A 26,568-nucleotide genomic window follows, 5' to 3' on the forward strand; every position below is an offset into this window, starting at 1 on the left:
ACCTATCAATTATTTTAACTTTATTCCGATTAAATGAATATTGAAATACAAAATATTAGGATAACGTAGCCTATAATGAACATCGCATCATGTCATGTCAATGGCGCTGTTTCCTGTCAAATACGGGCGAGTCAACTACAAGGGCTTGAAACATAGATCATGAAAATTATGATAAAACAAGAAATGTACTAATTTAAACACCCTGAAACCGTTGAACGTGAACGCGCCGGTTTGGCTGTACGGGAGTGTGTGTGCTTCAAGCAGTTCTCCGGTCCCGGGCGTTCCGGACTCCCACGTCAGCAAAACGTTTTTCCAGCACAAACGGGTTTCGGTCTTTCGGGCAAAGCAGGAAGTGAAAGCCGTGCGCCCTGAAAACAAAAGCTGGAGAAAACACCCAAAGTATACAGACTGAAAAATGGAGATGGTTTGTGAAAGTGGGACATGTAGACTCTACCGGAGTGCTGGTGAAGCAGGGCATCCGTAAGTATTGTTTTAGATATGGGAACGGTGCCCGGGTGAAGAGGGTGGGCGACAGGGACTTAACGTTACGCTCAAGCCGACCTGGGTAGTGCCGTCTGAGCTTAGGTGATCCGTAACTAAGACGAAACATTAAGACTGTTTGGGGCGTTTGCATAGCCGGGTGTTTTGCGTTTAAAATCCAGTTTGGAGGGTCACGCTGAGCACGGTTTGTTGGGCGGCTCTTCACGGACGACACCCCAATGTCTAAATTCCTGTATTCTACAGATTTACTTCACAGTTTAAGAAAAGCTACGTGTAATTGACGTTTAAATTATTTTTAAGTGAAAGGCTGGTGTATCTGACACTATACAATTGACTCTTCAGCGGGTGTACATTAAAAGGCGCGAAGAGTTTAATCTTTATTTTTTATTATTTATATGTGACTATAACCCAGTTTGTGTATTTGTGTTTTCGTGCAGCGGGAGAGACAAATGATGGAGAGATTAATGGAATGATGGAACAGCAGGATTTTCATTATTCTGCTTATATTTGATATATTTTAGTTATCAAGTATTAAACCCCGCGCTCCTTCTCTGTGTATCTTTATCCCCTTTCTGTATTTCTCTCCGCGTTACCCGGTGCGCAAAGTCGGGTGTTGGCCCTTCTACAGCGAATGTACGTGATTGATAGATGTTTTGTCCAGTAACATAGCTGTGGGTGGAGCTTGTTGGCTTACGTCTCTCTCACACGCACATACACACACACCCTGCTGAAAAAAAAACAGCAAGACCAGCATATGTTGTGTTTTGGTGCTGGTTTGCTAGTGAACACCAGCTAAACCAGCATCAAATCAGCACCAGCTAAACCAGCAACAAACCAGCATTAGCACCAGCATAGACCAGCATAATTCCCATGCTGGTTTGATGCTGGTTTTTTCAGCAGGGCACACACAACTATAGCAGCAAAATGACAAGACTAAAACAAACTGAATGAGAATCATACATTTAAAGTAATTTCCATGAAATGTTTTGGGTCCGTGTACGTTTTGATAGTTTGTTTTTTCGTTTAAGCCAAGGAACAAAATAACGAGAAACCACATGTTTTTCGTTTGTCGTTTCAAACAAAAAACAAAAACCGCTAAAGGAGAGCCGTTCTTCCATTTTTGGTTTCTGAATCCAAAAACGAAAAACGACTAAACCTAAACCGTTTGAGCGCATTTGGTTCAATACAGTACTAGGGGCTTGTTGTGTGTGCAGAGTTGTTGCTGTTGGCGCTATATTATATAATTAAATTAATATTTAATGTGGTTTCCACCGTAATGGACCAAACTGTTCCCCCTTTCTACCAGCAGGTGGCAGTATTTAAACGACTGACTGTATTGTTTCTTTGATAACCGTTTTAAATCAAGATTACTGAGGCTATGTTTACACGTAGACGGCTATTTTCATAAACGGACATTTCAACCTCGCCGGTATCAAAAATAATATCGTGCACACATGTCAGTTTTCAGAAAAGTGTTTATTTACACGTACCCGTGCATATTTGCTGTCAAGAGACGCTCAAGCCCACGTAAGCCAATCACCGGCAGCGCTGGTGGTGACGTGAACTGGTTCTTCATGTTGGAGTTAGGAGTTGTTGCAGTAGGTGATTGATGACGTCAACGTACCGTGAGAGCGAGTTGAGGAACCACACGTAGAGGTCTAATTTCGAATCGCTCTCGCGGTACTTTGACATCATCCGTCCGTCGGTTCTTGCACCGCCGCATGAAGTCAAACACGCGTAAAATTGCTGACCTCCGAGCACTCGTCTCTGCTCCTCGACATAATGGAGCAGCTGTATTTGCAAATACAAACACACGAAACGAGTTTGCACGAAAATAAATGTGATCTTGGAAGCATTCAGAGTAGCAGTCACATGTAAACATGGGTCGCACCTTTGACGTAGGTGCCAGCTCTGGCGCATACTCTGTGACGTTGCCTGCTTAAACATCCGTTTGTCTCACTTTACATGCAACCGTGCAACCGAAGATTTTCAAGATCTCCACTCTGGCCGGAGTTTTTAGAAACAATCGGTTTCAGAGGCGAGTTCTCCGTTTGCGTGTAAACGAGGGGCACAAACGAAGGTAAATCTCTCAGTTTTTAAAAATAACCATGTACGTGTAAACAGAGCCTGATACAGATGTATTTATTGTTGTTCATTTCATTACCTAGTTATCATTGTCGCTATTCACCCCAGCCCAGAGTTAAACCTGCATGCCCTTCTGTTTTAACATTTATTCAACATAACACATACATGCTTTCAATGACATTGCATGTGCAATCATAGAACATTTACTGTGAAGCCCTAAGGCAGTGGTTTTCAAACTGGGGGCCGGGGGCCGCGAGATGGTGCCAGAGGTGCCCTGGTTTTATGACATTTTATAAAATACATTCATTTATCATGAATTCTGTGTAATTAAACCTAAAAAATAAGCCAACTAACCAACAGCATTACTAGTTATAATTTTAAATGTTTTTTTTTTAATTAAAATATTACATTTTAAAACTGTTTTTGTCATATATTTTCTTTCGGGGGGTGTGGTAACTTCATCAATAAAGATTGAGTCAAGCACTTTCACGGTACTTGTTATTTATTTATTACCATAAACATAACAGTGCACAGTAACAGAGTATCCACGACTGGGTATCACTTTCTCTCTGTATATTTATATCACCCAAGCCCGGCCCCACATGATGCAGTAGGTCAATGGCACCTCTTGTGGTGTGGAGTAGAACTGCCGATAACTATAACATCAGGATACCACATCCCTCCCCCCTTAAGAACAAAAAATACTCCAGATTAAACATCATACGTTCCCCCAAACTAATCATAATTGCACTTTAAGGGCACTTAATACTGTTAACACAGAAAATAATAACATCAACAGTAAATTCTTTCACAATGTGATCACAGGGCCTCCAATACAGTATCTGGAACCTGAAGACTGGTAGGCTCCTCCATCCTCTCGGGCACAGGCAAGTCACTGCTCACTATTGTATGACGTTTTTTGATTTGATCGACATGACGGCTCATAACTCGTCCATCTCCTGTCTGTACAGTATAAGATACAGGTCCTGTGTTCTCTTCAATGACTGCTGGTATCCAACGGGGTCCATGACTGTAGTTTCTTGTGTACACATCATCCCCAGGAGAAAAACTCCTCCCCTTACTGTGTGTGTCATGTTGTTCCTTCTGCTTGAGCTGTTTCTTGCGTATCTTTGACTTCACATCCGGCAGCAGAAGATCCATTGTTGAACGCAGCCTCCTCGACATAAGCATTTCCGCTGGTGACACTCCAGTTGTGGTTTGGGGTGTAATTCTGTAATTAAACAGAAATCTAGCCAATTTTGTTTCCAAAGTATCTCCCTTTATTTTCGTGATTCCTTGTTTGAACATCTGTACAGCTCTTTCTGCTAGACCGTTAGATGCGGGGTGGAAAGGTGCAGATGTAATGTGCTGTATACCGTTCTGTTTTAGGAATGCTTGAAACTCTTGACTTGTGAAGCAAGTTCCATTATCTGATACTAAGGTCTGGGGTAGGCCATGTATGCTAAAACATTGTCTGAGCTTTTCAATGGTAACTTGGCTTGTTGCTGCACTTGTTGGGTACACATCAATCCATTTGGAGTGTGCATCTACCAGGACGAGGAACATCTTTCCTAGGAAAGGGCCGGCGTAATCCACATGCAGTCTGCTCCAGGGGGTCTCCGGCCACTCCCACGGATGTAGCGGTGCTCCTGCTGGAGGATTTCTGTTTTCCTGACATGTATGGCAAGACTGCACTTCCTTTTCAATTTCGGAGTCCATTCCTGGCCACCAAACATATGAACGTGCTAAGCCCTTCATTCTAGAAATTCCTGGGTGTGTGTGATGTAACTGTTTTAAAATGGCTTTCCTGCTCCTCTGCGGAACGACCACTCTCGCCCCCCAGAGCACACACCCATCTTTCACACTCAGCTCCAGTTTCCTCTGACTGTAGGGTTTGTACATTGTATCCACCTCCCTTGGCCATCCTTTCAGACACCAGGCTAGCACTTGTGAGAGTGTTTCATCCTTAGCTGTCCACTGTCTAACCTGTTTTGTCATAATTGGTGGGTCCTCCATGACCTCCAACATGAGGACCTGGTCTGTCTCCTCCTCTTCCTCCGTTTCTGGCAATGGCAACCTGCTCAGTGCATCGGCATTTGCATGTTCCTGCCCCGGCTTGTATATGATTTTGTACTCATAAGCTCTGAGGAGTGTCGCCCACCTCTGCACTCTCGGTGACCCCATCTGTGGCACTGGCTTTTTTTCATTAAAGAGTGATATCAGTGGCTTGTGGTCGGTGCTGATTGTGAATGTTCGTCCGTAGATGTATTTGTGAAACCTCTTAATCCCGAAAATGATAGCTAACCCTTCCTTATCGAGCTGTGAGTAACGCTTCTCTGCTGGTGTAAGTGTGCGTGACATGAAGCCTAAAGGTTTTTCACTACCATCTTCCATGACATGTGACAGTACGGCGCCTATTCTGTATGGCGAGGCGTCACACGCAAGCACTAAATCTTTGTCTGCAGAATAGTGACCCAGGACTTTAGCTGACTTCAGCAACTGTTTTGAGTTCTGAAAAGCTTCTTCCTGTTCATTACTCCAGGTCCACAAAACATCTTTCCTTAGGTTGGCGGTGGAGCCTCCTCTATGGCTCTCACTTTGCTCAGCACGGGATGTAAGCCTTCAGCATTAACTACATGCCCGAGGTCAGTGGTGGTAAGTAACGAAGTAAAAATACTTCGTTACTTTACTTAAGTACTTTTTTCGGGGATCTGTACTTTACTTGAGTATGTTTAATTTGCATCTACTTTTACTCTTACTCCACTACAATATTAAAGAAAAAGTTTACTTTTTACTCCGATACATTTCCCCATGCCCGCTCCAAGTATTTATTACACTGGCTATCCAAACCAATGAAAAACTGGGTTTTCTTTTGAAAAAAAAAGCACACGAGCTCTTTGCCAGCATATGCTCAGCAGTCAGTTCGGCGCGCATTGCGAAGTGGAAGATGACCGCAGAAACAGGTGAAGGTTCAGCTCTCGCTGCCGTTCCCCTAACCAAATATTATGATATGCCTCAATGCAAATAATTAGACTAAAAATCATGTAAACAGTGTTTTTTGTTCAGAAAACATGAACTGGAGCTTATTTTTAATAATAAAAAAACTCAGCATCACATATTGTTTTTAGATTACATTCATTGTATTTTATAAAATATATAAATAATAACTTCAACACAATATAGGGGACTTAAAACAGATATTTATTCACAGATAAATAAATACTTTACAGATCTTACCACTGCAGTTAGTCGCCAATCCGTTTTTAGATAAAATGTTCAAAGCTTTTCCTTAACATCATATTCTCTACGTGTCAAATCAATTGGAAATCATTAAAATATATTTTTGTCCACACATATTTAAGTTAACGTCACTAAATGAAGAAAAAGATAAAATAATTAGCTAAAATAATGTATTCTCTAAGATAAAAAGATTTCATTCACTTTAAGAAATCTTACCACAGTTTATCCGCCTAACTTTAGCTATCCCCGTTTCACATCAATCAAAAGCTTCTTTTAACATCATATTCTCCTCATATATAGACGTTACGATCGAAAACCACTAAAATATATATTTGTTCTCTCATATTTAAGTTACTAAATGACGAAAGAAAGAAAAGAAATCAGTAAAATAATGTTTGTTTCTGAGGTAAAATTAAACTACGTTCGCAAGCGCATGCTGGAGGAACAGAGTAGAGAAGCGCTTGCTGGAGTAGTGGAGCGCGCACGACTTACGCACTAATAAAGAATACAATGGATTTAATGATGTTTTCACTTAATTTCCAAAAAAATGGGTGGATAGCAGCAGTAGTGAATACATACGGAGCAGTGGGACTTCTCTCTAGGTTATAAAAATAAAAAATAAAAATAGCATACAGGGAACGTTCTCTCTAGGTTATAAAAAATAAACATAACCTACAGGAAATGTTTTGGGAAGGTTCTCTATAGGTTATAAAATTAAACCTAAAAATAACCTGCAGGGACTGGGGACGTTCTTATTTGGTTCCCATAAATAACCAAATGGGAACCATATTTGAACATTAGGGAAACGGTATGTGTTTGCTTGGAGGCTAGTAAGCACAACTGGTTCTCCCTGCATGCTGCCAAAACAATTGATCTGCCTAATTATTGCTATACATTTTTTTATAATATTTACTTTTTACTTTCGGTACTTAAGTACGTTTTAAATTGGATACTTTTGTACTTTTACTCAAGTGATGTTTGATTGGAGGACTTTCTACTTTTACTGGAGTCATTTTTTATTTGGGTATAAATACTTTTACTTGAGTATAACTTTTGAGTACTTTTACCACCCCTGCCCGAGGTATTCCACTTCATTTTTCAGAAAGGCACATTTGCTTCTGTGGAGTCGCAGGCCGGCCTCTTTTAGTCGCCTAAGTACCTCATCTAGTGTGCTCAAATGTTCGGCTTCGTCTCTCCCCGTCAGAATAATATCGTCCAAGTACACAGCTACTCTTGGAAGGCCTGAAGGCCTGTTTTCCATCGTTCGCTGAAAGATGGCGGGAGCTGAAGAGACCCAGAAAGGTAGCCTATTGTAGGTAAACAGGCCTCGATGTGTGTTTATTGTGAGGTATTTCTTTGAGGTATCGTCCATCACAATCTGTTGGTAGGCGTGGCTTAAATCGAGCTTGGAGAACTGTTTCCCTCCCGACAGAGTATTGAACAGGTCTTCGACACGGGGAATTGGGTATTGCTCTAGTGAGGAGGCACTGTTAACAGTAAGCTTGTAATCTCCACATATTCTGACTGACCCATTTGGCTTTAAGACAGAAACTATTGGCGCAGCCCATTCAGCGTACTTAACAGGAGCTATAATGTCCTCCTTCAGCAGCCGATCTAACTCCTCTTCTACTTTTGCCCTCATGGCATAAGGAACTGAGCGGGGCCGATAGAATTTAGGATGTGCTTCAGCGGACACTCGAATGGTTGCTTTCATGCCTTTTAACATACCTAACTCCTGCTTGAAGACATCCTCATTTCTCGTGAGCACTTCCTGTAGACTTTGTGCCTCCGTTCTCACATTTTTTATTTCTTCCCACTTCAGCTTTAGCGCCTCTAGCCATCCTCTTCCTAACAAGCTAGGTCCTGTACCTTTAACCACCACTAGTGGCAATGTCTTTACTTGCTGCTCGTAGTTGACTTCCACTTTGGCTACCCCCACTACGTTGATTTTCTCCCCGGTGTATGACTTAAGTACCAGTTTAGTTTGTCTTATTTGCAGTCTTTGTTTTTCGTTCCACGTCTCATTGAACTTCCCCTCGTTCATTATGCTTACACTGCATCCTGTATCGATTTCAAACTGTGCTGTTTTCTTATTGACTTTCATAGCCACTTCAATCGGTTTTACTCTCTGAATTGATGTCTCTGTTTTCATGCAGTTTAATGTGAAGGCTTCCTCTTCAGATCTATCATCATCCTGCTTTTCAGAGTCTAGATTATAAGATCTATGTGGACGCGAACGCCGCTCTGTTCTGTATGCTTTCTTTTCATTGGGGAATGTATCTTCTTTCTTTCTATTCCTGCAAGCCTTAGCTATGTGACCTACTTTCCCGCAACAGTGACACTTTGCTTCCTTAAATTTACACTCAACTGCACTGTGTTGCTTTCCATGACATCGGTAGCATTCTTTACCTTTCTTTTTCCATTCGCCCTCCTTTTTCAATGTTCCCTGTATCTTCATGCTGTTGCATGCTAACGGTGCCTTGTGGAGGTCCTGCACATTTTTGCTGGCAGCCTCTGCAGCTACTGCAATTTTGAACGCTCTCTCAAAAGTCAAATCTGTTTCGGAAAGCAAGCGTCTCTGAATCCTGTCATCATTAATACCGCATACCAGTCGGTCTCTTAACATCTGTTCCAGTGTGGTACCATAGTTACAGTCTTGTGCTAATTGTCTCAGTTCTGCTACATATGCACTGACGGTTTCTGTGGGCTGACGGGAGCGCGAGTCAAATTTATATCTCTGCACTATTTCGCTCGGTTTTGGGTTGAAGTGCTCTTTCATTAAAGTTTTCAACTGAACGTATGTTTTTGAGCTGGGCTTATCTGGACTCACCAGGTTCCTTATGAGCTTGTATGTGGCTGGTCCCAACACGCTGATGAGGATAGCTCTTTGCTTTTCTCCGTCATCAATTCCGTTAGCTTCAAAAAACTGCTCTAGTATCTCGCAATACCGTAAAACTTCAAATAATAGCCCGGGCTTTTATTTTCCCAAACCTATCATCACACCAGGCGTCTAAAAGAGACAGGCGTCTATAAGAGACAGGCTTTTAATTTAATTGTTCCAGAAGGACAGCAGGAGGTTACCACATATTACGTTTTATTTTTAATTTGAATGTGTTTAACAAATTAGTTCGTGTAATAACAACAGTCTTAAATTATTGGCAGTATAAATAAAGCAAACAAGGATATGTTTTTTTTATTGGTTGTTGCGTGAAATCTTACCCAGATAAGTTACAACAGTGCTATGTTCTGATTGGCTATTGTGTAGCCTCTTTCTTTTTTTTGTATTGGCTCGCTCGACTAGAACTCTAGGGAAGACGGGCTTGATAGAGAGAGAGAGCAGTGCGGCCAGATACATTTTTGGCGCTGCAGCATATTAAATATGATAAATAGTGTTTCCGCGCGAGAAATACAATGTGTGGCGGGAGTGCATGCATGACAAAAGACTGAAAGCCTGGCTATTATCAGCGGCCTCAAAACACTACCGGCCCACCGGGAAAAGTCCAGACTCTCCCGATTGCCACTTCGCTACTGTCATCATCGCCTCAATCCTGGCGACGAACCTTGTTGTGTTGTCATAGTGATGAGTAACGGAATGACTGCGTCTGTCACGTGACATCTACCGGTAAGCAAAAAAACTTTAGCGTGTGCAATCTGCACCATAGAACTGTCTTAAACAGACTATCTGACGGGTTTTAGAAGAGTAAATACAACCCCAAACTAAAAAACAGACCAGGCCTTTATTTGAGACAGGCGTTTATTTACCCAAACTTGTCGTCACACCAGGCGTCTAAAAGAGACAGGCGTCTATTTGGGACCAGGCTATTATTTGAAGTTTTACGGTACTCTTCCCATGTCTGCTCCTTCACATCAAAAGTAGACAGTGTACCTATCATTGTAGCCATCTTTGTGTTTGTCTCGGTCAACTCACTGAACTCATCCAGTATCATCCGTCTTAAGACCGACGTTTATTTCATCCATCCAATATCCTCGTCGCCAATATGTGGTAACTTCATCAATAAAGATTGAGTCAAGCACTTTCACGGTACTTGTTATTTATTTATTACCATGAAGATAACAGTGCACAGTAACAGAGTATCCACGACTGGGTATCACTTTCTCTCTGTATGTTTATATCACCCAAGCCCGGACCCACATGATGCAGTAGGTCAATGGCGCCTCTTGTGGTGTGGAGGAGAACTGCCGATAACTATAACATCAGGATACCAAAGGGGGGCTGCGAAAAAATGCACTGTACACAAGGGGGGGCCGCACGCTAAAAAAGTTTGGGAACCACTGCCCTAAGGTAAGAACATTTTACAAGGTCCTCAAAAGAAAGTCCAAAAACATAATTGCATTAATAAAAACGCTTAGCGCTGTCCACGCGGAGTACATCAGCAATAAGTGCAACAAAACGTTTCCAGTAATTTTTGAACAGTCCTGCTTATTGACTTGAATTAATATTTGCCCATTCCTCTGTACAGAACAGCTTTAACACTAATATTGGTGGGTTTCCTCACATGAGCTGCTTGCTTCCTCATCCTTCCACAACATTTCAATCATTTTAAGGTCAGAACTTTTGACCTGGCCTTTCCAAAACATTCACTTTATTCTTCTTTAAGGTAGGTGGGTAGATTTATTTTGTCACAATATAACAGGTTATAAAGTATAAATTTAGTTTCTAACTCCCTTCCGCTACATAGCACACAATAAACATTAATATAGAAGCAATTATAATAAACCAAAATAAACTATAACCAGTGGAGCAGTGCTGAGGATGAACTAGAGTTTACCAATCTGATAACTTGGGGGGGGGGCTGCTCTGCAGTCCGGCAGCAGAAACTTCTATATCTCTTCCCAGAAGGCAGCAGGGTGAACAGGCTGTGGCTGGGTGGGTACTGTCCTTTAGTATTTTTTTATTTTTACTGTAGTAAAACCATGGTAAACACAAAATACCAAAAACCAGTTAAACCATGGTTAGTGTAGTAAACTCATGGTTTTGCTTATAGTAATCAATACACCAAAGGAAACAATAACATAGTTACTACACTTTTACCACAATAAAACCATTGTTAATTTTTGTAAGGGACCACACCTCTCAACATCACAGGTGCTCGGGAGATGGGTAATGATCTTCTGAACAGTTTTAATTTCCCTGAGTAGAATAGTGAGAATGTGTGTGTGTGTGTGTGGGGGGGGGGGCAGATGGACAATGATGTGGAATTGAAAACGGGGGTGGGGGGGTATTTTGTCATATTTCAGACCTCTGAATGAAATGCATGGTTGGTTGTCTTCTCTGGTCCAGTAGACTTTCCTCTTTCACATCTGCATACACGCATCGCCCAAACATTAATTCAAATTGTATAATGTGAGGAAGCTAATACTAGACAGATAACATTTTTATAGCAATATAGAAGCAATTATAAATATAGCTGCAAGCAGCAATTGCGGGGCCAAGCACCTTCAGCGCAAAGAGCACCCAAAGCACAGCACACAACATACAACGCAACAATCACCCAAGGCGCAATGAGCACCCCAGGTGCATCAAGCACACAAGGTGCAGCAATCACAGAGCAGAACCATTGCAGTGCAGAGCAACAACGGCAAACACGGCAAAAATAGAACATATGTGAACTACAGACAGGTTGGGAAGAACTGGTGAGAGAGAGAACAAAACTTTAATAGAAGAACTTAATAGATGCCCCTTGCGGGATTCGAACCCAAGAACTTAGAATCTTAATGCATGTGATTTACTAGATGCGCCACTCAGTTGACATGGTTCAAGTGGCAGCAGAAAAGAGCTTACAGATACACGCATTGACATATGGCAATCACTGAAGGTGCAAATATGACACCACTGATAAGAAATAAAACATACAATGAATAACAGAATCAGATAACTCAAACAACAAATTAGTCAAGACGAAACCCACGCTCATGGGATTCGAACCCATGAACTCAGACTCTCCTGGCATGTGATTTACTAGATGCGCAACTCAGTTAACACAGCTCAAGGGGCAGCAAAAAAACAGCTTAGGTGCTGCAAGGATTGACATATGCCAATCAACACAGATGCAGAACTGACAGTGCAGAGCAGAACTAACAGAAGTACAATGTATATGAGAATCAAAAAGCTCAAGTGAGATTGAAGACAAGAAGATCATTCTGTATAGTAATGCTATACAATGTAATATACAGTCACATTAATATACTATGACAAATAGACGTCGTCACAGGCACGGTCAACTTTGGAGTGGTATTTCTAAGAAAGAGAACAGAATATCAAAAATCTGTTCAGTCATTTCTGTGCGGATTGCTCCAAACATTATACGAGCAGTACCTGCCATAAAATAAACAAAATTTGTAAAAGGAGTAGCGAAAAAATCATCTACCATATGCTTTACAATAACTCATGAACAGAATGTTGGAAAATGACAAACGAGGTATCGTTGCAATCGGCATAAACCAGTGAATACAATTTCACAAAGAAATTAATATCAAACAAAGTATTCAGAAGTTATAAGCAGTTCCATAAGAACTGTTATAGTTTATAACCCCTAGGTGGCGCTGTACTCTGACTTCCCAGGTACCTTCAGGACATCATGTTGAAGCGTCTTACTAATTTTTGCGCGGATATGTCCAATAGTTAAAAAAATATAACAAATTATGTGAAATTTCAAAATGGCAGACAAGCGGTTCGGTTAAACCCGGCATAATACACATCGACAGATGCGGCATGAGCCATGGAATCCGTAGACACCAAAATCATAATTTTCTGACAAACAATTCAGTAGTTAAGGGCAAAAATAGCCTTTTTTCATATCTCATGACCCATAGGTGGCGCTGTCACCAAATTTGGCATGGTCCCCCAGTTTATGGTTGACATAAAGTTTACCAAATTTCATTTCGATTGATCAAATAATGACCGAGATATAGCTTCAGAACCATTTTTGCATCAACCTTGTTAAGTTTGCGCATTTATTACTTTTAAACAAAGATAAATATCAAAATTCTGTTCGGTCATTTCTATGCGGCTCACTCCAAAGATCACCTGTGCCAAATTTCATAAGAATTGAACCAAATTTGAAGGAGGAGTAGCGAAAAAACGAAAATACTGTACATTTCAAAATGGCCGCTACTGTAATGGGTGGAGTCTTACTGTACGGTATTAAAAACTATAAGTGTGATGAGAGCAATTACGTGTACTAAGTAGAATTTTCATAGATCAAACGGATCTGCAGTTATAACCATTTGAACATTGAATTTTTGCACTGCTGGTGGCGCTATAGAGTTACTGCTAGAGACCCAATTTTTTTGGCCACATGACTATTTATGACCACCACTACAACTGTGCCAAATTTCATCATTTTCCTACATACGGTTCATAGGGCTGAAGAAGAAAAAAGTACAATTCCAATAGGTGTCTCAGCACCTTCGGTGCTTGACCCCTAAATAATACTAACAATTCCAATAGGTGTCTCAGCACCTTCGGTGCTTGACCCCTAATAAACAGAATTTAGCCTTAGGGCTTCACAGTAAATGTTCTGCAGCCATAGATTGCAAATGCAATGTCATTGAAAGCATGTATGTGCTATATATGTTGAAAAAATGTTTAAGACTTGTATGGATTACCTTGCGTAACACAATGGGGGTTTTGTATGTTATACACACTGGAATGTGTATAGAGGAGAAAGATTCACACACTATATAGCACACTGGTAAATTCTTATTTTGGCCAGATGGCCTACTGCATTAGGACATTTCTGATGTTTGTTTGATCTGAGCTGCTAAGAAGCTGATAGCAGTGTTAGAATCAGGTTAAAACAGAAGGGCATGCAGGTTTAACTCTGGGCTGGGGGTGAATGACGATAATGATAACTAGTTGCAAATAAAATCGAAAATGAAATGAACAACAATAAATACATCTGTATCAGTAATCTTGATTTAAAACAGTTATCAAAGACACAATACAGTCAGTTGTTTAAATACTGTCACCTGCTGGTAGAAAGGGGGAACACTTTGGTCCATTACGGTGGAAACCACTTTAATATTAATTTAATTAACAGTAACAACAGTAACAACTCTGCACACACAATAAGTTCTTAGTACTGTATTGAACCAAATGCACTCAAACGTGAATGGTGATGTGTACGTGGATAGACACGATATTAAATCACTGTAATAAACTACTGTTGCTAACATATTTATTTCGGTTCAGGTTTATATAAGCCTATTTATTTATAGATTTTTTTCTTCTAACGTTACTCTGGTGTAACGTTGGTGCTGCATATTATTATGACCGGCTTTTATTTTGATTTTACTATAACTTGTATTTACTATATATTTGTATTTACTATAACTTCCGTGTCACGTGGCCAACCTGTCTTTCTTTTAATGTAGATCTTCAAACGGAGAAATTAAAAAAGGAATTTCCAAACACCAAAATCGGACCGTTATTTGAATTTGGTTTAGTCATTTTTCGTTTTTGGATTCAGAAACCAAAAACGGAAGAACGGCTCTTTTTTAGCGGTTTTTGTTTTTTGTTTGAAACGACAAATGAAAAACGTGGTTTCTCGTTATTTTGTTTTTTGGTTTAAACGAAAAAACAAACTATCAAAATGTACACGGACCGTTTTGTCCTTGGTGTAAGTTGTTCCCTATTTTTTTAGGCCTATTTACAAGCGAACTCGTGCAGAAATTGCAGCCATTCACCAGAGTTGCTTGCTGAAACAACTGGACCATCAGAGGCAACAGGTTTTGTTTTGTGACTGCAACATATTGGTGGAGGGACACATTTTTAGAGCACATCGTAATGTTCTGTGGGGCAGCAGCGGATACTTCCGGATGCTGTTATCTCAGGAAGCTAAAGTCACTCAGAACTCAGTAAGTGCTTCTTTTGATGTCTTCAGCTCTGCAATTTTTTCGATTATCTTGGACTTTATTTATTCTGGTCAACTGGAGCTCAACAGTTCCAATGTAATAGAGGTGATGTCAGCAGCCAGCTACCTGCAGATGAATGATGTCATTTCCTACTGCAAAACCTTTATTAAATCTTTTCTCGAAATCAGCGCGAAAGACGACGACGAAAGTCAGTACTTGTGTCTGTCGGAGGGCAGTCCACCTCAGGATAGACACGAGAATGTCATCGAGCCATCCACTATGTGTGATGTAAGCACAAGGCCACAGACCAGAAGCTGGGAGCACCAAGAGGAGGACCACACAACAGAGGATATCAGAGGAGCCATAGTCTCCAGCCCACAGCCATCAGGGCTTCAGCAGAACTCTCCACCACAGCCCAATCTAGAGTCACAGATGGAGGAGGAGCAGTTTAGCCCTGTGCTGTCTGAACACAGAAGAAGAGGAAGCAGGAAAAGAACTGCGACCAGTCGCTTTGTAACAGAAGACACATCGCTCATTGACCTAGAGGGGGTGGTATCCCACTGCACTCAGAAGGCAGATGAGCTGTATGCCAACCTTCCATCAATTGTTGGGGTAGTTGGTGTGTTTAATAAAGGTGAGAATTTAACTGCTCAGATTAAATAGGTATACAGTAATAGTTAATTGATTTGTACACTTTTTATCTAACTGTGACAAAAACTAGGTTGACTTTAGGACTCAAGAATAAGGATTTCATTTATTTCATTTATTGTCTATTTTTATGCATCAAATGCATTTACCTTGGCAGTGTTTACCTTTGCACGGCCTGAAAACATATATGTTCAAGGAACCTAAAAGGTCAGAGAACACTTCACTTGCCCAATAATGCAAGTGATACTATTATCCCCAGCCCACCTTCATTGTTGAGCCCGTAAGCTCAGAATTATAGTAATCTTTATTACAGCCTGGCTTTAGTGCCTCATATTAGGGATGTCGGAGTGCATCTAATTTTAATGTGACATAAATCCAAAAGCAAGCTTTAAAAAATTATCAGACAAAATTTGAATGTTTCTGAAGGTTTGAACCAAATATAGTTACATTGAAATATAGTTGCATATAGTTGAATATAGTGAATGAATATACTTACATTGAAAAGGTTTTGTTTTTTTGGGTTCTTAGGTTAGTAAATATCCCTTTTGAATGGTTCTTTGACCTTACACTTAATGTTTTTTTTTTCAGATTCCACTCCCTCTATGCGTTATAAATGTCCTTTCTGCACGCACACAGTAAAAAGGAAGGCAGATTTGAAGCGACACCTCCGCTGTCACACAGGTGAGCGTCCGTACCCCTGCCAGGCCTGCAGCAAGCGTTTTACTCGCCTAGAACACCTGCGTAGCCATTTTGAGACGGTGAGAAACACACTCAACTTCGCATGTATTTGCTTCAGTAACACCTTAGTGTATATTCACAGGCTGCTGTCAGTCTATAAAGGAATAATATACCCTAATGGCCAAGGTATACTCTGGCTGTCCGCACGCCATCCGCATGACATAATTTTCATCATCAGGATGGTCCGCAGTTGTCCGTACACCTGTTCACGTGCAGCTCAACGCTTCGTCCGAAATAGCATACTATGACAGTACTGAATTAGAAATAGATCATCGACCATTAAAACAGTACAATTTAGTAAAATAATATGCCCCATCTACTCAATAAAATTGTGGCAACAGATTACAAGCAATATCATTAATTACATTTAACAAATCAAAATTGATTTAGATTTACTCTAAATTTTATTAAAATTTAAACAAAAATATTGGGTATACTAGACAAAGATCTAGCACTATACAATAAAAAATATTATGCCATATCTACTCAATAAAAGTGTGGCAACAGATTACAAGCAATATCATTAACTAAATTCAACAAATAAAAATTGAGTTAGAATCACTCCATAAAGTCTTTAATAGTAACCCATTCAAAAAGGTAATCTGCAATTTGCAATTAAAAATTAATTTAAATTTAAACAAAATATTGGGTATACAGGACAAAGACCTAGCACTATACAATAAATACTATTCAATTATACTATTTTAATTTAACATCATCCATTAATATTTTTATTAGTAATGAGTATTATATCTGATTTCAGAATGACAGACAAAGATTAATCAATTCTTATTTTATTGCAGTCAAAAGAACAGTAAAGCATCTCATTTTAATGATGTATTTGTAACAGTGTAAACTTCAAAAGGTATTTTACAGTCTTTAAAGAAACCGTCCACATTTCCCGACGAAAGGTTCCATGTTTGTGTTCTGTTACATTGATTCACACCCAGAAAATCAGACAGCAGTTTAGACTTACTGTACTGTAATCAGTTCATAAACTTTGAAGAATCCAGCTCCAAGAAAAGTTTCTGAAACACCTGAAAAGATGCCTGGGATACTGGAGATTCAATGCATAGATCCAATCCAATCCAATGAGGATAAAGCCTGCCCTGGGAACACCTTTAAGGCCTCGATAACAATTCCAGCATCCTTTGGGCTTCCACTCCTAGAAGATCCATTCTTTACAATTACAGCCATCACAAGCTACCCAAGTCCTGCCTCTTCATCATTATCCTGCAACATTAAACAGCAATTATGTCTTAAAACCTTTATAAATGTATACAGCTTGAATATTGAAATACTCCACACATTAAACTTGTATATTAAAATGTTTTAAAGAAAACTGGAAGATATGTGCAATGGAGTTCATCCGAGTTTGTGGCTTATTACACTGTAAAAACTATTACTATTACCTACTCAATATTTTTGGTGAAGCATTTTTACACTTAAAAAAATTTAGTAAATTTGAAAGCTATGAAATCGATTAGATTTCATTAATTACATTAATTTCCTATCACAAATTAAATTGAGTAGATGGAATCAAAAATATAAAAGCAAATCAATAAAAAATCACAGTGAAGTCTACTAATAAATTAAGTTGATATCATTAAAAATGTAACTTAGATGTAGCTGAAAATTTTGTGAATATTATTTAACTAAAATAAATAATTTTTATTTACTTAATGTTATACATTTATTTCATACTGAACCATCAATTATCAATGATAAACAAAGCAATTTGTATACGTTGTTTTATTGAAAATGGCAAACATTGTACATGTTACAAAAACAATCAGCTAAATAAACTCTGAGAGGTCTCTCAAATTTACAGCATGCAGAATCCACACCTCTTGAACCCGGACAGGTGGACCACCAGCACTTGTACCTGCAACAAAGATAACTTTATTTAAACGGCTGTCCGCTGTGACTCTGGACGCTGCCACAGAGCGCCACTTAGTTTAACATTACAATAACATATTTGTCTCAAATCTGTAACGATTAACAAAGGCTACGAATGCATATTTTATATCTGGAAGTAAACTTTGTCTGACTAAACTCGCGCTATTTAATGCGAACGTCCGGTGTGGTATCAGAAACTGCGAGTTGTCCTACACGAGACGCAACGCATCTCCACCGGTGTGCGAGACCCTTCACACAAAAAAGGAAAATAAAGCATAGGCATATGGAGTCGAGAGATAATTAATATAAATGTATATAAGCGTGTGAGCTCTGTTAAGCTCTGTTGTGTTCCGCTTCCACGTGAAAGGTCTAATAAATCCGGGTGGAGCGAAACTGAGGACCGGATTTCGGATCGCCTGACTATCAGCCAGTACAGATTTACACGTGTTTGTCTACACAACCACTTTATGCAGTAATAAAACGATCAGAAATTATTATTTTACACACATTTCAAGTGGCACAGCTGTATTAATACTTTGGTGACCTGAATAAATACGCAAAATAAAAATATTAATGATTAATCTACCAGTATGTGCACAGAAAGCTGTTATTGTACCCAGTTTACAGTATGGCTCCGAAAGTATTCAGATAAATACACCAACAAGTTGTTTACGCAAGGACACATCAAATATTTCATTAAAAACAAGTGTAAATATTAATAAACTCAACACTTACCAGGATTTTTGAGGAGTTTTGAGGTTGTTTATCTTCCTGCAAGAGGCGCTGTTTCTTCTGCTGCTGATTAAAAAACCGTTGGCTTTGTGATTTTTAAATTTACATCTGATTTTATGAATTTTTTTGCCTACATTTACTCAAATAATACAATGTAATAATGTTTCACCAAAAATATTCAGTAAATCATAGTTAAAGTTATGCATGAAATTTACTATTTTTTTTTGTTGATGTTAAATACCTATGTTAACTTGAAATGAGCAATTATAATAGTTTTGAAAGCTGAAATATATAAGTGTGACATTCTCAAATATATTGATTCAAATTTACAACAAATATTAAGAATATCTATAAGAAATAATCTGTTAGTTAAATACTTATTTTATTTGATGTATACAACTAAATAATATCTGTACATTTTACACACAAATATATGTTTATTTTTTAGTCATTAATTTTGGTTTGTCTAACTCAAAAAATCAACTTAGTGACATAAAGAGATATTATTAAGTTATTTTAATAATATATTTTTGTGATATTTACAAAGCCACTGAAATATTTTATACAGTGTAGGTGTGTTTGAAATGTGCAGTAATATTGAAAACTGATAATAAATTCTCATTGGAATTACAAATAATATCAAAAAATGTTTGAAAAGATATATAATCTATATTTATAATTAGGGCAAATCTTTTCCCTACATTTTTTTCTGTCACACGATAGGATACAGTCACATATTTATTTGTTAACCAAGTTACTCACATGTGTATATACACACACATACACTATATACACAATATAATATGTACAATATATTTATTTAATAATATTCCTCACCTTTTGTTGTGAATAAAGTTCTCCCTCAGCAATGTTTCACGTTGCCTGCAGGAAGCTGCAGTACGTTACAGGCCTTCATGAACACACAATTTAGATAATAGGTCGCAAATAAATGTTCAATTTACATTATGTAGAAAGCTTAAACATTTCAAAAAGACAACTTATACATTTAATATCTTACTCACCTTTTGTGGAATTAAATGAATAATGTTATATTTCCCCTCAGTAATGATACTGTACTCCAGTAAGACGCCTTTGTCAAACGATTCAGTCAGAAATGGTTCGTGTTTTCCGCGGGAAAATTCAACACAGGGCGTCGCAATTGAGCACACAATTAATTTACAGCAGAGAATAGTTTTACATTACCAATTTATTTGAATACTTTGTGGATATAATTAACACAAAACTAAATAAAGCGAAAAAGACTGCAGTAAAGTCACATTTATCTTTAAAACACGAACCAAGCGAGCGAGCGAGCAGAATTTGTCATAATAGATACATACATGATACAAGACTAAAGATTGCCCGTTAAATTTACCCGAAATGAATTTTATCCACAGTTTAAACACTACATCGTCACAGCCAGCGGAGATTTTCAGCGAGACTGGCCGAGGTGAGGCGCCGTTGTCCGGTATATATACACGCGGAGCGCCCGCTGATTATCTGGAGCTCCCATCGCCACAAAACTCGAAGGAAATGTTTAAATGGGCGATATCTTTATGAACCTACTGCAGATTCTTGTTTAAAAAACATACATTCTCGACTGAAATGTTTTCAAAACTTTGAATTTTGGCACAATAATAGAAATATTTCCTAAATCCGTCTGCTCAGCGCTCACGACCTGCATATCAACCCGGAATGGTTTTTGATTTAAAACAGCTGATTCGTATTACGTTGGATTTATTCAGTATTCACTACATGCGCAGATACACAATAAGAATAGCTAAATCCTTCACAAAAACAATTAGTTGTTTTTATTCCAGTCATTTTTAAAGAATTTTAACACAAAAAAAAAACCAAACTACATGAAATTAATTTTATTAAATAATGTTTACATATTCAATTTCATCAAATCTACAAGCCTGCAGAATGACTTTTCACAGTGTAGGTATACAGTACAGAGGTGTAAAGAGTACTCGAAAGCCATACTTGAGTAAAAGTACAGATACCTTACTTGAAAAATTATTCCATTACAAGTTACAATTCACCAATTTAAATATGACTTAAAAGTCTTAAAATAACCCAGTTTAAAAGAACTTATAAAAAAAGTATTTTACACATACTGAATGTCAAAGAAGATGCACTAGTCCTCAGTCAGTGAAAAACAAGAAAGTTTATTTATGAGGTTTTACTTCCTAATATAGAAAGAAATCAAACACCTCAATATTTTGACATGGCAGAACAAACACAGCTTACAGTTTTTCTCAATTGCTTTGGCTCATTTCTTGAAACAGAAATTACATTTTCAAAACAAAACGAACAAACCTCCAAACCACTTGGCTATTGTTCACAACAGAATTAAATTCCTCATTTATTTCATCAAATTGAAAATGTCTAAGTACATGTCTCAATATCTCAGTACATCTTTGCAAATAATTTAGTACAGGTAGCCTACATTTAGCACAATTTCCAAATGAATAGATCTTGTTGATCTAAACTGATTGGTTGATTCTCAGTCTAATGGTTGTTCACTCCAAACGTGTCAGTGTCATTTCATTGCATAAGTCATGCACAATAGTCTCTTCAATTGTCAAAATTAGTCAAGAACATAATACCATGAATACCATATATGAATCATTTGATAAATTTATTGCAGCAATTGACAGTCAGGTGAAACTAGAACTTGACTAACGAAGGAGGAGTTTATGCTTTTGTAGAAAATAATAACATTGGAAGGAAACAAGACCCCTTACATTCTCGTGTTTGTGGAAGAATGGCAGAAAATGTGGCCGTAATATTATTGGCCACCGGGCCACGGTGGATGTCCCAGTGAGGGGGCAATATAACTATGTTTGCTGCCATATCTGAGAATGATGTGGCCACTCACATCCCCAGTCTTTGCCCATACTATACACAGAAGCTCCTCATTTTCTAGGACCACCTTCATTTTGATTTGATCCCTAAAAATGAGAAAGGTCTCGTAGGGCCTCACCTACCACAATATGTCATTGTATGGAACAGTGTGAATTTTCATTGTGGCCTGGTTCACTACTCATCCAAGGATGGTCATGGTGTTCCTACCACCTAAGGGGCCAGTCACACCAAAAGCGCTTTAAACGCTTGCAAACGCAAGGCGCAACGCACTGCCTTTAAAAAAAAAAAGACCTATAAGAGGAAATATTCAGAGGTGAAATCAACACATAACCTCAAATGATTAAGGTCACACATACACAGAGCAATAATGAAATAAATATTATATCTGTCATAGGACGCAATGTTGGACAAAATGAGATCTTAAAAAGGTTCTCTTCTGAAAACGTCAGCTTTAAGGTGTGGCCACTTCAAAGCGATTTTTTTCAGTTAATATACCAGACGTCACGCGAGACATTTAAAAAAGCTTTTTCTAATAGAATCAAGTGTTGCTCGTGGCGTAGCGAAGTCACGAATAACTGGCGCGGGTCTGTTCATCTGATTAAGCAGACAGTTTGTTTCATACGCAATGTCATTATTAATGTAGTCAATGGATATCATCTGGTTTATTACTTACATGGATAACGTTACTCTGGACAGAATAACTTTTGGTTAGCGTTTATTTGTCCTGACATGTTTCCATAGAACAGCTGAGGAAAAAGTGCCTCAAAAGTCAACTCAAAGCTGACAGTTTTCAACTCAGATAAAACTACCAAACGTGAAATAACGTTAAACAGCTGAGGTTTTTAAAACGCTGTGTTTTTCTTTATGAGCCTGACGGACTGTAACGTTAACTTACTCCACCAACCTCCTCCAAACTAATATTTACTACAAGTCATTGCAATGGCTACATATTGTAAAAAAAATAGTCTATCTAGTGAAGATGTATCACGTATGAAGCGAACATAAATCAATAATAGAACTTACTTTAATAACGTGGTGTCCGTCTGAGAGAGTTCTTCTGACTGACTGCTCTGCTGAGTCTTTCAGTTTGAGGATGAGAGGTGCACGAACACACAGGAGAGAATGAGCGAGTGGTGTCCGGTTCTTCAAAGCAACTGTAAACTTCCCTCACCACAACGTAAGGCCCGCCTCTCCCCTCATTCAATTGGACAAACCTTTCAAAAACGTGTGCGCGGCAGACGGCAAAAAACCGCAAGGCGCTCGGCGCGCATAAACAGCGCGCAAACGCGCCCTGCCCATAGAATATCATTCAAAAAAGGCGCCTGCAACTGCCATAAACGCTTTTGGTGTGCCTGGACCCTTACTCTTCTTTTCTCATTCCTATTGAGGAGTTTTTCGCATAGGGCACTGTAGGCTGCATATAATTTTCATTGTTTGTGTCTTTATATTACGGTATATTATGCTGTATATATTTTCTTTTTACTCTAATGTATGGAACTTACTTTATGTGTGTGAATGATAATGGTTACAATTTCCATGGCAGTATGAGTGCAATGTTTGATGTCAAACCTTGGAGGCTACTCTTATCTTAAAATCCTATTTCTTTTTTTTCAGTTTTATACACAATTGTTTTTTGTTAGCTAGACAAAAAACAGTTCAGTAACCATTGTCAATGAAGGACTGGGCAAAGACTAAAATGTGAACATGAGAAATATTTAATTTTTCCTCTGCCATAGTGACAAAACATCTAAACATTTTGACTTGCAGTGCTTACACAATGCCAAAGGGACGAAGCATTTTGGGGGCACTGACTGTTTAAATGAGAAGGATATTTAGTTTTGACACATGAGTGAACTGTTTTGTGAGATGTATGAGCTTTTGCAAGTAAGCTGTGGTTTTCAAACTGGGGGCCGCGAGATGGTGACAGGTGGGCCCCAGTTTATGACATTTTTTGAAATACATTAATTTATCATGAATTCTGTGTAATTAAACCTAAAAAAATAAGGCTACTAACCAAAAGCACTACTTTTTTGTACAATTTAATGTTTTTTTTTATTAAAATGTGAATTTTAGAACAGTTTTTTGTCACAAATTTTCTTTGGGGGGCCGCAAAGGAATGCACCGTACACAAGGGGGGCCACAAGCTGAAAAAGTTTGGGAACCACTGAGCTATAGTTGTGCTGAACTGTAAGACTGTTTTGCCAAATTATCTTAAGAGGCAGTTTCCCGGACAGTGATTAAACTAGTCCTAGACTAAAATAAATGTAAGAGCTGTCCAAACTGAAAACAACTTGCACTGACATATCTTAAAATGCATCAGTGCCCTTTGTTTTGCCTCAAAATGCACACAAGTAATGTTTATAATAAAGCATGTTTGTTAAAACTAGTTATATTTAATAATTAAATTAAGGCCTAGTCCTGGGTTAAGCTAATTCCTGTCAGGGAAACCACCCCATAGAGTTTTGAAAATGTAATTTCTGTTTCACGAAATGAGCCAAAGCAATTGAGAAAATCTGTAAACATAGTCATAATGTTTTGACTAAAATGTAATTTAGCACCCCTAATGAGTGTATATGTAGGTCAGTTAAAAGGGATAAACATGTGACCTGAGGCTGAGCTCTAATTGGCTGGTTTCTGATCCGCCCTGGGGCGCAGGACTGTACACCCCAAACCCTCCCACTTATGTTGTAAGCGAATCAGAATAGTTTTTTATGTCTTTGACCTCATGTGATTGGATCGTTTTCAGAGTCTCATAATCACGTTGCAGATTGCCATGTTACTGCTAGAAACAGTACTGATCAGTGAAAGCAAGTGAAATTAAAGAAAATATGATTTTATCCTTACAAAATCACCCTTTATAAGGCGTTCAGTTGAAGAATAAATACGGAGCTTGGGCCAGATTGAGCAGCAGGTAGTGATTGTGGTCGAGTTTACATGCTTTTCCAGGACTAATGGCAAACGGAGTTGGCTAACGTTAGCTGGATGCTATGTAAGTCAAATGCCTTTTTTCCCCTGTTTGCTTTTTATAAGTCTTCGAGATATAACTTACTGGGTGAAATTTTGTGCTGCATTTAAGCTGCCTTTGCGTGGCCATGATACTCTTTGTGTGTGTGTGTGTGTGTGTGTGTGTGTGTGTGTGTGTGTGTGTGTGTGTGTGTGTGTGTGTGTGTGTGTGTGTGTGTGTGTGTGTGTGTGTGTGTGTGTGTGTGTGTGTGTGTGTGTGTGTGTGTGTGTGTGTGTGTGTGTGAATGATTACCATGATTAGTTCATTACTGATAATAAACCCACATTATATTCAGAGTACACATTCATAGTAAATTTATTTCATGATTTAGTTAACTTCAACAGTAACATTTTCAGCATTTTAGCTAGGCAGAAATGATATTCATCACCTAATAAATGACTATTTACAGACCTGCATTACTACAGTAAAAGTTTAATTTCAAGTTTGCCCCCCCCATTTTTATCATTGTCCGCCACTGGTGAGGACAGTGAAATTGTACACTTATTATCAATCTTATAATGTACTTAACTCAGGCAATCAGTACAGGACATCACTGGTTTATTTTGGCTAATATATTAAAGCAACACCAAGAGTTTTTTTTTACCTTAAAATAACGTTTCCAAAAAAGTTTCAGTGGTTCATCCACACAAAACAGGGTGAATGGCACTTTCACATTCGCTTTGCAGCCCTCTATCGGCCAAAACCGCACTAAAGAAGTTTCCAACCGTCGGGTAGCGGTCCTGTAGTTCGAGTGAAAACTACAAAAACTTGCTTTACGGCAGACCTACAATCCAATCAGTGCCAGCTATGCTGCAGTATTTACGACAGTGGTAATGAACAATTACGCTTCTAACCTGTAGGGGGAGCAAAGAACCAGAGTTCTTTAGTGTTGCTTTAAGTTAATATCAAGTTATGTACCAGCTCAGGTTAGCTGATAAAGTAGCATCAGTATATAAAACATTTGTGCTTGCCTTTGAGTTGACCCTCCTGCAATCGCGCTTCACGTTTGTTTTGATTGTAGCATCACTAGTCTAACAAAGGGTCCCTTGACAGAATCAAATGTGATATGCATCTTTATTTTTTCTCTCAGACCAGACTTTTCTGTACAGTTTATGACATACGCAGCAAGCTGATGTCCCGCAGAGTAGATTTTTACCTCTGCCCCTGTGTTATATTTTGCGGTGGCTCAGCGCAAGCCGTTCAGCATTGCACATCAAAGTACCACGAGACCAGACTTCTCCATATGCATTTGATTCGCTCTCGCAGTACTTTGATTTAATACGATTGCCCTGTGTAGCACCACATGATGTCCCTCAGTTGTGTGTGTGCGTCTAACCTCATGACCACAGATTCTATCCATTACCCTCTTACACTTTTATCTCGTTTTATTAGTTGACGAATAAACAATGTAGCGATTAAAGGGACACTTCATCCATTTGCATTAATCTTTGTATAGTTAGAACCCCAGTCATGTTTTTGAATGGGCATGCATCATTTCCTCAATTTCCCCTAAGACATGAGAAATACAGATTTCAGTGTTGCACTTCCTTCTTTCAATGATGTAAAAATCATCATTTTGCATCATTGAAAGCAGGAAGTGCAATATCTTTGTTGAGGGGGTGAGACTACAAACACCCCTTTTCTCGGTCAAATAGGCACCAAATTCTAAATGTATGTTACATTTCCACTACAAATACGACTTTCAATAAAGATTAATGTTTCTATGGGTGAAATGCTCCTTTAACGGTAAGGATCATTTCAAATGTAGTTGAGTAGAGAGTAAAAGTTGCTTATATTTTTGATACAAGTACAAAGTAGCCCAAAAATACTACAGTAATGAAGTACATTTACTCAAGTACTTTACACCTCTGATACAGTATGAATATGAATGGTATGAATGAATTCGGACATACCGTATCTGCCGTGTTGATACATCACGTGACAGTAAGCTTACAACAGCGAGCGCATGTGCG

At 38.7% G+C, this 26,568-nt stretch overlaps 1 protein-coding gene across 3 annotated transcripts in view; it reads left to right on the top strand.

Annotated features, from left to right (window-relative positions):
• The first annotated feature begins 16 nt into the window (after window positions 1-16).
• zbtb8a (zinc finger and BTB domain containing 8A) overlaps window positions 17-26,568 on the top strand; it is a 163,013-nt gene continuing 136,461 nt past the window's right edge. For all 3 annotated transcript variants that reach the window (XM_055173219.2, XM_055173218.2, XM_073869447.1), the window contains exons 1-3: window positions 17-480; window positions 14,493-15,337; window positions 15,940-16,109. In XM_055173219.2, the coding sequence (XP_055029194.1) occupies window positions 416-480; window positions 14,493-15,337; window positions 15,940-16,109 (1,080 nt within the window). In that variant the 5' untranslated portion in view covers window positions 17-415. The remainder of the gene's footprint in view (window positions 481-14,492; window positions 15,338-15,939; window positions 16,110-26,568) is intronic.

The sequence above is a fragment of the Misgurnus anguillicaudatus genome, chromosome 7 (assembly GCF_027580225.2).
Source record: "Misgurnus anguillicaudatus chromosome 7, ASM2758022v2, whole genome shotgun sequence".
In the NCBI taxonomy this organism is placed as follows: Eukaryota; Metazoa; Chordata; class Actinopteri; order Cypriniformes; family Cobitidae; genus Misgurnus; species Misgurnus anguillicaudatus.